The 15,306-nt window shown below is 39.0% G+C and overlaps 1 protein-coding gene across 1 annotated transcript in view; it reads left to right on the top strand.

Annotated features, from left to right (window-relative positions):
• LOC140237882 (uncharacterized) overlaps positions 1-15,306 on the top strand; it is an 84,092-nt gene that overhangs the window by 22,913 nt on the left and 45,873 nt on the right. Inside the window, exon 6 of the mRNA XM_072317814.1 lies at positions 2,716-2,988. Within this exon, the coding sequence (XP_072173915.1) occupies positions 2,716-2,988 (273 nt within the window). The remainder of the gene's footprint in view (positions 1-2,715; positions 2,989-15,306) is intronic.

Here is a 15,306-nt window from a genome sequence, read left to right as displayed (position 1 = left end):
AAAGACAAAAAGAATGTGATTTGTTTTGTTTGGCTCAGGAGATTCCAAAGTTAAGGTTTTGATCAGGTTGTTGTATACATCCCATCCATGAATGCATGTTGAGTAATTCCTGAGAGTAGATCAAATCTGTGGTGCCTGTCTATCAAGTTGTAGAAATAGAAGGGAAGACAAACTTTGTATATAATTTTGTATACGAAGTCACAGCAATGATTCTCCTCCAACACCTTGTTTTCATGTCAAAGCAAGGAGATGTTTTGAGGAGGCTGTGGGGGCTTCTGAGGACAAGAAAGAGACTGGATGCGAGTTTGAATTGCTTTCCAAATCAAATTAGATGGCATTCACCAGGTCTCACATGTTATACTCGAGCCCCTGGGCGTCATGACTTGGTTGGACAACCATTTATAGGTGCATGCCTACATTAAAGGGTGTGTACAGTTCTGGTCGAGGTGAGGATTAAGCTTTTAACGTTTTGCGAGAAATTCAGAAATCACTCTATGAAATGTCAAAGAGCATGCAATTATAAGGGGTATCAAAAGTTTATCTGATGAAAATCGGTTTTGAAATGGCTGAGATATCCAAAATCAAGGTGAAACAAAGAGATCCTAATAAAAGGCGTGGCCTGTAGTCTTTTAGTATCACTTTTTTGGATATCTCGGCCATTTGAAAACCAATTTTCATCAAATAAACGTTGAATCCTTCTTAAAATTACATGCTCTTTCATATTTCATAAGAGGTTTCTCATTATCTCACTTAGGAATGTTCAAAACATGAATCCCCACCTCAACCAGTACTGTACAGTCCCTTTAAGGCTTAAAAGTGTGCCTATGTTGACAATTAGTGCTATGTCTGAATGATTTGTTTTGATGACATGTATCAGAATCTTGAGCAAGGGTTGGGTTTTGGTGCTGCAGCTCAGCAGTGTGTTCAAAATTTGTCAGCTAAAATATGTATGCATATTAACATACATATGCGTGCTCATTGATGAACTTGAGAGCAATACAGCTTCTCATCTTTCTCTAAGCAGAAAATCAAACAGAAATCAACAGAAATAGAAATCAGAATCTTTTACTCCCTTCTGGTACTTCACAAATGTTTTGCTGACCACAATGATCTCCTTTGAAACATTTTTCTATGAATGTATCAAATATATATGTTTTGCTTGTCATTACAGTTTTTTTCTGCTTGTTAAATAGTTCTGTAATTGTTTGTACTTGTTTTGATGTTGATTACCAATTTTTTTTTTTTTTTTTTTTGAGCAAAACTCTATAAAAGCTGAATTTCCAGTCTCCTGAAATAGACAGTGATCACAATTCAAGAGCGATTCCCTTGTGAACAAAAAACATGCTGCTTGTCTGCTTGGGGACCCACCACAGGCACACTATACCAACCAAAGTCTGTTGTTGAGATTTTTCACTTCATAATTCTTTGTCTCATGAATGAAAGTGATATTTAAGAGGGACTTGGATTTCTTTCACACCCATATTTTTTTTCTTCTTTTGTCTGACACCCGGTTTTCATACCCAACCAGTATTCTGACATTTCTTGAAATGTACTTACGTCCAAATTAATCACTTTGTGATAACATCATCTTCTTTGTGGTTTTGGAAAATCACAGAAGCAGTACAAACTCAGCCGTAAACGCTTTGCCAGAAATTGGCGTAGCAGGTGTGATGTTGATTAATGTGGCATACAGAGAATTAAGGGGAAATCAAACTCAAATAGGAACATGTGGATTGAGTGAATGCAGCAATATTATTAGAATGCAAAGAGAGAGTTTGAGGAAAGTTTGACAAGCTGTTCAAAGTTTTGAATTTTTGAAGTTTCTGCACACCCATCACCGGATGAGAAGACTGCTACTGTAACAGTTTGTGGCGTCACATATGAAGAAGGATATTTATGTATAGAGAATATAAAGAAAGGTCAACATATTTTCTTTTTTACTGCACAATGAAAGAGCACATAACTTACATTATGTACCTGTTCCAGAAAGCAGGGGGAATAATATTACCCTTGACACATGTCAGTAACAAGTTGAGGAATGCATACTTTTCATACAATCATTTTTCGTGATTGTTCAGTTCACACCTCCCTGTTCAGTTATGCTGGTGTCACACTATTCAGAAATTGACACAAGATACCCAAATACGGATATGGAATTTTCAGTATCCCACAAGTTGGCCCTAAACTTGGTAAACAGCCAATAAAAGTACCATTCCTGCAGAAGGTCACATAATGGCTCTTGATCCACACATGAAGGTTATACGAAGATGCGAATTTTTATTGCGAAGTTCTCCAGAGAACACACAATGGTTGTGATACATGACATCATACTGAAAGTACGACAGCCTTACGAAGGGCAAAATGGATTCATGAATTTAGTACATAAATGTACCTTTGCAAGGTCTTTGGGCTATCTTTTGCCATGCCAGAGACACTGATGCCACTCACAAAGTTGCTTCCAGAGCCTGAGAAATTCCAATCGTGGTCACAGGATAGCTTTGGGTTCCCTGACAAATGACCTGATTTAAAATACAATCAGAGCCAAATTTGAACATTTCCTTTACTGTCTGTCATCTTTACTCACAATTTCTGGAGAGTGTGAAGCCAGCAGTATGTCATATTATGTTCTCATTTGACAGTGGAATGTGCATAGGCCTACTTATATTTACATATGAACCCTTTGTCTGTTTTGTCTTTTTATTTGTCACAATGTAGTACCACCATACTTCATAGAGAGGCCCCAGAGTAATTACGTTCGTAAGGGAAAGTCGTTCACCTTCAGATGTAACGTGTACGGCATCCCGACCTCTCCCATCGTCTGGAAGCGGGAGGGGGCAGTCATCCCCAACGCCGACGAATACGTGGTTGGCATCAGAAACCTCACGATCAAGGATACGGTGATAGAGGACTCGGGCATGTATCAGTGCACGGCCAGCAATCCTTGGGGCAATATCCAGTCCACCGCCCAACTCATTGTGGTGCCCGATGGTAAGCACTTTAAAGCTTCTATATCTCTATAATCCTCTACAGTTTCGATGACACGGGACGTATGTCTTGTTGTTCTTACTTGGTTGTTGATATTCTACAGATGACTTGTATATCTGTGGAATGCAAAATATGGTAGAAAACAAAAACAATGAGGTAGCAAAACTTGTAGACTATAATATACAGTACCACCATTTCCAGAAAGACTCCATTGCTATAAGAGATGCAGAAATGACTGCTTCTTATTTATGACTCCATTCCTCTCAAAATATTATCAGCTTTAGTAGACAGATTGTTTGGAAGAAGCAATCCGTATGACAAGCTCTTCTTTCTTAAATTAGTATGAAGATGTCGAACAAAATCAAAATACCTTTATTCTAAGATTTTGTTGCGTACGTTGAATATTCTGTAACCCTCCTGTTTAGTGAGACCTTTCGTACGTTATTACCCTCTCCCCCTCAAATTTCCTCAAGTGGGCTATCGGGAGTCAGGAATTTGAAAATGCGGGGGAAATTCAAAAAGAAAACAAAAATACTGTGCCGATGTCGTTCATGAATTGCATAAATTACATGCTGTTTCCATGGCAATGAAGCAAGAGCCGCCCTCGGAGGTAATGACTTCACGTAATGAATAAGACGAGCCAGTGAGTACTTGTGTGCGATGAGTTTGTGTCAGGTGCATGTATTTGTGTGTGTGTGTGTGAGTTTGAGGTACTGAGAAGAGGTTTGATGCATATTCCTCTGTTGATAACAGAGTGCAAAGAATGCCCAAGAATAGGTGTGTCCTTGCTATTGAAAGATCCTTGTCTATTGTGTGTTTGTCTCTTTTCATCTGGGGAGGGATCCACTATGTGCAACGTGTCGCCATGACAACCATTCAATGTCACCAAGCATTAATCTATTGAATTCACATCTTTCAGTAAAAAACATAATTTCAATGATCTTTTATCAGAAAAAAAGCCAAATTGTCTTGGAAATGGACTAAACTAGCTTAAATTTTCATTATCTTCACCAAGACCATCCTGTGTGACATTTCTTTTCTTTTCTTTTTTTTTAAGTTTTGAGGTTTCCAACCCTGTCCAGGAAATGTGCTGATGGGTGACAACGAATCTATGATTGATTTGATTTTGATTTGATTTGATTTGATTTATTCACAAAATGCATATACATACATTATTCACAAATATGCACATAGTTTGTACATGAAACATATTACACATTTTGTCTGGATCGTCATAAGCTATGAAAAGCTTGACTGGGACGCCCAGTATGTAATCCCATCACCATAGCAGAAATGACTTTGTTTTTCGTCTTACAAAAATAAGCATGACGTGAAAGTACCATGGCTATAGAGAGTTTCTTCATGTGTTCAATCTGGTCAGTCCTATAATTTGACTGAAGCAGACTGTGTTCGTCTGAGAAGAGTTGCACAAGATGTTTCAAATGTTTCTTCCCAAATCTTCACAACAACAGGTGCATCAATGTAGTTTGCTCAGAATATCTCCCACATCAGACAAGTTTTCCAAAACAAAAAACAAAAACAAAACCCCCCAAATCAACAAAGTTGTAAGCTTAGCCTAGCTTCGATTAATGTTGACACTTCTTGATTTAATATAGACGCGCATTCACTGAGGTAGCTTTCATTTGCCGCTCTTCACCGCAAGGACATGATCATTTTCTATTTGATTCATACAGATGAGGTAGAGCATATCATATTGATTTTAAGTCAACATCATTTGGCGTTGATTTGAAAATGGTCTGTTTTTTTCCATCCTGCTTTGCAGTTGTCGGTATCAATTGGGAATTTCATTATCCGTTTGGAGAGATGTATCGATCGGAAAAACCAATGCGACAGGTCTTCCCAACAAATTGAATCAGACAGACACTTTTTGTTTATAGATGAAAGGAATATTGCAAATAGCAGGTCTGGAAATAACCAGCGTGAGACGGCTAAGTGAAATCCAACATAGATCTAGAAGTGTACCCAGGGAAATATAGAGAGACATTTCCATTTAATTTGAAATATTATGTCACAAAGAAGAGAGATATTCATTTCTTTTATGGTGATGTGTCTAATTTTCTTCAAGGGTGTTTATATCAGCAGTTAAGTGAATGCTTATGTCACATGGATTGCTGGAATTTTGGAAATAGTTTGCAAGTTGAAGGGTTTGGGATTAGCAGTGGCACTACATTCTGAGGGTTTTCAATGACTCGATCTGCCGTAATGGGTGATTACATGCAAGATGGGGGGGGGGGGCGTAATTACCCACAGACATTTGCATGTCAAGATAGATGTCTCAGAGTGCGAGTGATGTTTTGATAAAAGTGAAAGTGAAAAAGGGAGAGTAGGCGGGAGCGATGTCCGCAGGGTAGAAGGGGTTTTATGACCACATCTCCAGGATGGCATAATGAGATAACAGCCTTTTTTGACAAAAATAATCCTGTGAAATGGAAATGAGAAGTGGGTCGCGAGCATTAGGAGAGGTGTTAGCAAGAACTTACTTACTTTTCCCAATATACAGCTGCATCTCCACCCCCCCCCCCCCCCGTGTCTTTGATAAACTTTGCTGATGAGCTACATGTATTTTGGTTTTCCATAGCTGCGGAGCAGATATCCATGAACTGAATGAGTTTCTTCATGCTCTAATGTTCCAAGAACTGCATATTTTTGTAAACATTCAAAAAAAAAAAAAATTATCCAAATGTATGAGAATTGCTATCTGGCATTTCAGCTGTACCATACCAATATGTTGTTGTTTTTTCTATCTTTATCTTGTCTGGTTCCTATACTAGAGAATGTCCAATATGCATTCCATTAACGATTTCACTTTTCTCAAAGATCAGTGGACACTAACCTTAGATTTAGTTTGTCTTTTCATAGGTGTGCATTCTCAGAAGTAATCAACTTTTCAGGAAATTTCTCTGGTTCCAAAAACTACATGCTGACATCGTAAGTCCCGCAGAGTTGTGCTTTAAACCACAGAGTCCACTGCTAGAATTGACCGACACTGACCAGTGGGCAGACAGAACAGCACATACTTTGATCCAAGTTATAAAGTATCCTCCAGCCAATGATTAGTAAACCTGTTGATTGTTGAACAGTGAAAAATTTCATTGGATTCTGATAGAGGGATACATTGCTACATTTGATCTGCAGACAATCACTGACATATTGGATGGTCTTATTTCAGGGGATACCAAAAAAATATTGCCCTTGTGAGGGCCACATATTGCACTCAGTCATTGTTTCATGGCACACAATATTTGTCCCAACCTCATGCAATATCTTTGATATCTCACTCTTAATGCCACATGATCTGATATCAATGTATAGGTAATGGCATTTAAAAATGCAATTTAGAGCTTCATTGGGACTCCCCAAAGACAAACAAGCAAACAATCAAAACTACAACTACACGCTATCAACAACGAAGCCTAGACAGAGATTTATGTGGCAGGAAGATCGGAGGGAAGTTCAGTACATTAGAAATGTGTTTTGGAGGAAAAATTTACATTGCACACTGCATCATTCCTGTTTTCATGCAGGGCCCCTCAGGTAAAGCTTTTACAAGATGGCGCTTTGAGAAATTTTAGGATTAAACACAAGATCACTGAACTCCAAGCCAGGAGCAAAAAAGTTTCTTTACCCTGGGTTGAACTCTATTGCGGAGAACATTGTTGATCAGAATTTTGATTAGAATGGGTTCAATGAAACAGCCAAAGCAAGGGGAGACGACCAGGTATGTGAATTGTTTCGTAAAGTACCACAAATGGCAAGGGGAGAAATTTGAAATGTAAGTCTGGCACGCGGTATGCGCTTTACTTCAATAATGATGTAGGAGGGCACCGTGATGTAGAATGCATTTTGCATTCATTTTGTGCTACTTATGCGCAGAAACAAGATGGAAATGTGCAGATTTTGTGGTAGGCGAGACAAAATGAGATCGTGTTAGTATGTTTAATTCATCATTCTGTGTAAAAAGAAGAGTGGGGCTGGGGGGGGGGGGGTTAGAGCAGAGGCATGAGGATTGGCAAAAAATAAATAAATAAGTCTTCAAGTGCACATTGGTCATGTCTGCGGGAGGGACTAGATAAATACTTTATAGACATAAAGGGAACTCATGTTATTCAAAGTGGGGTGGTTCCGTCTCGCCTGATGGAAACACTTCTCCGCCAGAGATAGAGGCAGCTTGGTTTTGACGCCAAAGTGCTTGCAGAGAAGACGCTGTCATTTCAGGGGCATCTTGTTAAAGTTTACTCCCCACCCCCACTTCATCTTGTTCCTTTTATACCTTCCCCAACATTAATGGCGAGGAGGGAATTACATAAACTACATTGATATGAATGGTTGCTGTATAGATGGGTTTTGTTTTTATCTCAGTGTGTCATTGAAAACAAGTGAGTACTACTATTTAGGGAGCTGTGAGGATTTGCACAATTTTAGTTTAGTAATGGAAGTCTTCTTTAATACTGTAAAAGTGGATAATTTTTTGTGTGTTTTTAATTCTGTATTTTTTAATTCTGTGGAATCAAGACATTAACTACTGGAACATTATGGCAAGCAAACATATTCTTGTGCTTTTATTTTCACGTTAGCTTCTGGTTGTGCAAAATGCACAAAAATTTCCACTTTTACAGTGCCGGAAATAGAGAAGTTCTTTGTCTGAAAATGTAGTTCTGAAAATATGCCAGCTGATTTTAAAAAAAAAAACCAACAAAATCTTATGATATCAACACTGATAAAATAAGAGGCAGTTTTGTACTAGAGTATATTCCTTTTTTTTTATTTGATTACTGTGAACAAGCTTACAAGAAATGACCTATTAACACAATTAAATGGAGCTAGAAAATGCTAAGAGATGATAGCCTACCTCTATGGCAACTTATTTCCCCTGAAGATATTCTGCGAATAATGACAAAAATGCAATATTTCTTTATTTTCTTGTTGAAGAATAGAGAAGAACTTAAGTTTATTATCAACTATTCTAGATAGCTAGATCCAGGATATTTTTTGCCAAAGAAAATCAGAATAGATTTGAAAAAAAAAAAATTATATCTGAGCACATTTATTTTGTGGTTATGAATGCAACAGGTACAGTGGACTCCAAGTATAACAAAGCCTCGGGAACAACAGTTTTCTTTTGTTATGATGAAAGTTTGTTATAACCGAACAAATAAAAAAAAAAATAGAGTGGGTAGTGTTATGGCCTGAATTCTTACTTCGTTGTAACTGGAATTTCATTATAATCATGTTCGTTATAACAGGAGTGCACTGGTATTATACATTTTATACAATTTTTGTCACTTTTCAGCAGAACATTTAATGAAAATATAAGCCTTGTAGATGTCATAGATGTGGTGCATTTTGTATGGTATTTGGGAGCCTTAGAATGTTCTTGACAGACATATGGCATTATGTGAATACTGTTCATCATCGCCGTCATCATTATCATCATGTTAACAACCGAATAAAATGAGTCTAAGGCAAATTTCATTGAATTTTTTCATCCCACTGTATAGTTAACTTAATTTAAGTCATCTTTTTCTGTGAAACATGGAGAGGGTCCTGACTGAAAAATGTTGCTTGCAAGATGTAGGTCCCCCCTGTGTAGAGAGTTGATTTGATAGTGGCCCAGCTGATGTGGTGTTCCAGATTTTAGGAGGCCACTCAGCGAGTCGTCGCAGAAGTTTAAGGGTTGCTCGAGTCTCTCATGACCGCTGGTGACTTTCCTGTATAAGATGTCGTGGTATTTTCGGATGCCGGTCCTGAAGGGGTGTAATGACTTGTTTATCAATTCTGCTCTGGAAATGTTTCTTTTGCTCATTAGAATTCTGGATCTATGTGGGCTGCAAGAAATCAGAAACAGCGACTACCTCCCCCCCCCCCCCCCTCCCTTTCCCATGGCAGGAAAGCCACCCTAAATTTGGATAATGCCAAGCAAGACAGGGAACAGAGATTGACAATGCTGTGTGGGACTAAACTAGCCGGGCTCTCACCTGGTGTATGTGAGAACCGCAGCTCACCATGAATAATGCAAGGCACTGAGCGTCTCATCCATTATTCACCAAACACCTTGTCTCGCTTTTGTCACCCCATGTTTTTCTCTTCCCCCCTCACGAGCCACTGCCATCATCGTCGTCATGGCGACAGAGTATCTTGGGGGAGAAATTAAGGAGATAGTATCAAAAGCGCTGAAAACATGCAGGGTACGCCTGACGAGGGGGATGAGGAAAGAGTTGAGGAAGAAGAAGAAGGAAAAGAGGAAGAAGAAAAGGAAGAAGGAGAAGAGAGTTGGAATGATGAGGAAACTGTAGAATGCTATTCATCAGGGCCTTTGGCAAATTTTGGGCAAGATTCTGCCATTTTTATGAATCCAGTGGGGACAGATGTCAAACAAGCAGGATGTTTCCTGAGGGATTCTGCATCATATCCTTGTGGGTATCATTCTGTACCTCTGCCTTGCCTTCTCTTTCTCTCCCCCCCCCCCCCCACCTCTCTCATCTCTCCTTCCTTGCCTGTATCATTATGATGATGATCATCATGATTGTGAATTATTTCGCTCATGACGCAAACGGTGCATGCTTGGAGCTGTGCTGTCGTGGCAAAGTGTTTTGCTTGTACATGTGGGTACGTAATAAGGCACGTTTTCGTACCTATAACAATGATTGGTCTGGCTTTATGGTCATTTTTGTTCTTTTATGAGAGAGAGAGAGAGAGAGAGAATAGAGCATGACTGTTCAGGGATTTAGTACAAGGAAATGATGTGACTTCGATCATCTTTTGATGAAGCTGAAATTGAGGGTGCCAAGTAAAAGGGTAAAATGTCTTTCCAGTACTCATCATGTTGTTGTCACCTTGTGTAGGTTTTTCAGCTCGGCGTTGCGTCCATCGGACCTCGATATCTACCACTGCTGGTGCAGCTCTGTTTGAATGCGGGCTACTCCCATTTCTTGTGCCCTTTCATACTATTTCGAGACATGACACATGAGAGGACCCTTCTTTCCTTTCTTTCTTTTTCTGTTTTAATGAAAAGTTTGCTGGTAGCACCACAGATACCCTCCCTTCTCCTCCATGCATCTTCCAGCTTTGTAGCACCCAAAAATACTCCAGCCCTTAAATCAATACCAACTGCCCAGGAATCGCCAGGGGTTTGGAACCTAAGACAGGACCCAAGTTTTGGGACTAGTAGGAGGAAGGTGGATGGGTAGGGAGGGGGTTGAGGAGGGAGGAGGGGAGGTAGAATTGACACTGATTTGCTGGGGAGGAGGTATATCATTCTCCCCCCTCCTCCTCCCCCCCCCCCCACCCCTGTCATGGATGCGGTGTGGTGATGTGGGATACCACCAACACAAATTCACCTGTTGTTCCTCATAGCCGCCAGCGCCCTCCCTCACGGTGTGGTACTCATCTTGTTGGGATTGGAGGGGGAAAAAAAGAATTAACCAGCAACAAGAAGCTTCTTCTCTTTCTTTTCTTTCTTTCTCCTCTTTCTTTTCCCCTCGCTCATCTTGATTCTCCTGACTCCGCCCAGCTCACTTGATTTGCTTGCGCTCGGAGGGAGAGTGGCAGAGGTCACTGCAACTTGTCTCTGGAGATGGAGACTTGAGATGGGAATAGAGATGTAAGCTTTGGGGCAGTGGAGCTGAATTTCAGCTTTGGATACTACAAGCATCTCTTCTCCTTATTTTTTTTTTATTTTTTTTTTTTTTGGCCTTGTATCTCCCAAATTTCCTGACTTGTTGTTTTTTGTTATTGTTTTCTTGATGGCACACACACAAACACAGCAGGGTTCTCATCATATTAAAGGAACGGTAAACGTTGTTGATTGGTTTTGAAGAAGTCGGGATTGTAAGTGAGTCAAGAATTTGATGCCAGGGGAAGCAAACAAGGGATTTTGTTGTTGTTTTTTGTTGTTCATAGTATTATTGCTTGTTGAGACTTTCTCCCCTTTATCAAGAATGACGTAGAGTGATGCTGTGAATACAGCTGTGACAAAAAGGGAAAAAAAAACATTCTGCATTAATTACTAAACATGGTATAACTGGAGTGTAAAGCATTACAAATGGAGAGTAACTTTCAATGAGGAAAAAATTGACAGTAACTTTTTTGCTGATGTGTTTCCAAAATGGGATACTGACCTTTTCACTGTAGATGCAACTCTGCAATGTCTAGATTTCTATCGTACAGTTCTGATAGAAGTATATGGACTACTGTAGAGAATAGATAAAAGGACAATAAAAACAAAAACAAGGAAGAAGGAAAAAAAGACTGTGAGAGTGGATTGGAAAATGGATACATGCTTGAGAAATATGGGGTGAAAAAAAAAATTAACAAAAGAGAAATGTGTTTGTAAATAAAAGAAAGAAAAAGAGAAGGGAAGAAAGAGAAAGCATGGACATTAAGCCCTTGCTTATGGGAATTTGGTGTGAAATGTGTTGAATTCTTGCAAAATTATCATACCTTTGAAGGAATGGGTTTAACGAAGTGAAGATGTGCCTGTAAGCATTGATTTGCATAAAAGTTTATTGTTGTTGAGATATGTGTGTGTGTATATGTGTGCATTAGTATTTAAAAGACAATACTGTACAGATACATTTCACTAATGAAGGGGTCACAGACATTTTTGCGAGATGTTTTCGCAAATTGACGCCTAACCTATTGTAAGTGCGCTATTACCATAGCGCAAGGCGTCATTTTCGAGTGCTGTTAAATTCGCAGTCCAACAATGATTCACAGATTTCATGAAAATTAAACCATCACAAATTATAACAGCTTATACAGTATCTAATTGCATGACTGTCTATTATCTACATCTGTTTCTGTATCAAATGTGGTGTGCATAAGATCTGGAGAATCCGTTGTGAGGCAGAATTCTTAACCACTTCTTCCATAATCAGCATTTTACATCTCTGAAGAACATGATCTTTGTATGAGATGAAAGTAGACATTCCAAGATTTAATGTCCATCATAAAAGGAAACTATGTGTGAAATCTTCAGTGTTACGGCATGTGGCCTACTTCTCGCTGACTGTAATGGAATCTTCGTTTTCACCACAGTAGGTGTTTGTGGAATGGAATACCGGTAAGTTTTTTTCATTGTCCCTTCTCTGAAGTGGTGCCTCAGTGTGTATATGGTGCAGAATTTCTCACCTGACAATCTGCAAAGATAGCTAATGCGATGCACGACACATTGAAGCAGGTTGATCCATTCCCTCAGCCAGTCACATGTTTAACCCATCATCTCCCAGAAATCACGTTTCTGTCCCTTGATGCTCTGGCTTTTTTAGTCTTTTTTTTTTTAAGAAAAAGAAATAAGATTTGGATTTTTTTTTTTTCAACTATTCATTGTGAGCATTTTTTTAAGGTAGAGCAGAAGACTCTCTTTCCTCTCGGCCTGTTTTTTACATGTTCTACCTTATTTTAGTTTTTTTTTTTTCGCTTAATTTATTTTTTCAAAAGCCTCTAATTTGCTAAATCTCCAATGGAGTCTTAAAATTGGCAACAACTTCAAGAATGGCACAGTTCTGGTTTTTTTTTTGTAAGTAGACATCAAATGCTTGTAAATTCTTTTACAATTTTGGGCAAATTTAAGGAATTGTATTATTTTTAGCTTATTTTATTTTCAAAAGCCTCAAATTTGCTGAATCTGTGATAGTCTTAAATTGGCAACTTAAGAACTTTAAAGTTCTGATTTCACTGATTTGGAGTAAATGTTTCGAAATTTCTTTCTGACTTTGTGCATATCTAATTAGACGTGTTCATTCCATCTACATTTTCTCCGAGATGAGTTAGGCAGCGAAATTCCGGGGAGCCAATTCAGTGATTACAATTCTCTTGTAAGTTTAGAGTAAATGTTTGTGAATTTCTTTCTGACTTAGTGCATATCTAAAGACATTTTTGTTCCATCCACATTTTCTATGAGATGAGTTAGGCAGTGAAATTCAGAGGAGCCAATTCAGTGATTACAAGATGAAATTTTTTGCAATACAAATTCCCCAAGGCTTTTATTTTTCTTCTCCTTTCTCTCAGTTAATACATCCATTATCTCTCTTTTTCTCTGTCCATGTGTTTTCTCTCTTCCACTGCTTCCATGCATGTCTCTTTCTCTCCTTTTTTTATTCCATTCTTTCCCTTTCTGTTCCTTTCTCTCAGTGCTGTTTGTACAAATGTTCTGTATTCCATATCAGAGATGCTATTTTAGAGCTGTTTAAAAAGAAAGAGCAATAATAACATCTCCGCGACCATTTGTGTATCCCATTTCGCAAATGTTTGCCCTCATGGATGCCTCGGGAGCCCCCCTGGTGTGATCAAGTGCACCGGTGGTGACGATGAGCGTTCTATGTTTATCCCACCACTCTGGCACGGGCAGATGTTACTTTTTTGGGGGGGCTGCGGGGTGCTCCGAGCAGTCCAAGTCTTCCCCCCTTCATCTCGCAAACTGGAGGACTTCTCCAACGGAGGAAACATGATCCAGCGATGTTGCGCTGGGGGTCTGAAATCTTTCTTATCTCGGCGCTTGGGAAATGCAATTTCGCCTCTCGAGTATTCTCCGTGAGAGAGTCGGCAATTTTTCCATTGTGATCGTTCCGATCGGGGGAGAGAGGAGCGGGAGAGTGAGGTGGCTAGAAGGAGTTGAATGACCGAGAAGACATGATTTTATTCCATTCGGTGGACGGGATGGGAAATTGCCAATCTTGCGTTCTCAAGAACAGCTAAAAAAGAAACTTAATCATCATCTTCATCTATCACTACTTCATTATGTGCTTGTTCTGGCCATTTCAGTGAAAATATTCTCAAAAAGTATGATGGATCCAAGTCATAAAATTGATAATTGCTTTGGTAAGAAGTGAAATGACACTTGCAATTTGTAGAAAAGTGGAATCCTAAAGCATAAAACTGAAAGGTACTCACTGGATTTGAGAGATCTGTCAAAGTCTGGGTGATTTTCTTCAGCACTTTTCTGTCCTGATCGATACTGACACATTCTTTGGTTGTTGTTTTTACCCTCAAAAGTTTGACATTGTTATTTCAAAAGTTTATGTGTATTTTTTCCATACTATTTCAATTGGTAAATACTAAAGTAGCCAAATATCAGATTGCTCTGTCAAAAAAAGTTATTGTAATTTAGTGCAACCTGATGGTTGATGAATTAAAAGGAATGGCAATTAACCTGTCAGGTTGTATCCCAAAGAAATGCGTAAGAATATTGAATTATTTGCTTGACCACAGCGACTTGGGTAATGTAGGCTAGAAAGTGAAGTTCATTAACTTCCCGATACGGTCATTTTTGTTGCTTGTCAAAGTTTGTTGACTTTGCATCCATCATTCAAACCCCACCTGAGAGTAAAAACTGACGCATAAACCTTGAAAACTTGTTATCTGGGCCATCGCCTTTCACAATTTAAAAGTGACTTGGAGTGCATAGTGTGCAGGGAAAACTGTGATATCTCTCTTGAACTGTATTCCAAGCATGACAGACTCACACCTCTCTGTGTGTGTTTTTCTCTCTTCGTAATTGTTTAAAATCCATGGTCAGCTTTTGATGTCCATTCATCTGTTTAGTTGCCTCCATTTAGGAGTAGAGGGCGTAGTTGCCTACACGCACCTTTTTCGATGACCAGGGGCGCCATGTGAAATTGGTGATTATCAGGCCATTACTGAGTATACAGGATTTACCAAACATTTTCTTCACACCGCTGGCTATTCCTGTGTGGCCCCTTTCATGCTCTGTTACAGTTTAGTTCAGAATTCATCCCGACTGTCCTGTCCTTTGGAAATAAAAGATTAAAAAACCCTGGAATCTAAGTAGGCCAAGGATATTGGCAGATTTTGGGAATGGATTTGTAAGTAGTTCATGCCATTTCATGTTATTTAGTTCCACTGATGAAGATAATAAAAGTCCTTTCGTATTCAAATGTGTAATTTTGAAGGAGAAAGAGGGGTGATTTGTGATTGGAGGTTAAAATCACTGAGCTTTCGGCAGCCCAGCAAAGGGTTGCTTTCAGATCAGGGGATGGTGATGTGGTGATGATTTGATCAAGTAGGCCTAACTATAAAAAGTGTAACTAAGCTGCATTGCTAAAAAGGGAGGGGGGGGGAATATAACCATTGAGTAATGAAGGATAAATCAATGAGAAGAAGGAATTATTCTGTGGTTGGTTGAAGGATTTGTGTCTGAATCTTTTTATACTTAATTTTTCCAAGCCGTTGTTGAGTAGTTTATGATTCCAAAGCTTTCAAGATCTCTATTCTGTAATTTATTTTGTGAGACTTTTTATCCCTCATGTTCTGATTATCTTTGCATTCTGGAGAATGCAGATA

The sequence above is a fragment of the Diadema setosum genome, chromosome 14 (assembly GCF_964275005.1).
Source record: "Diadema setosum chromosome 14, eeDiaSeto1, whole genome shotgun sequence".
Taxonomy (NCBI): Eukaryota; Metazoa; Echinodermata; class Echinoidea; order Diadematoida; family Diadematidae; genus Diadema; species Diadema setosum.
This window is presented reverse-complemented; position numbering and strand designations above follow the sequence as displayed.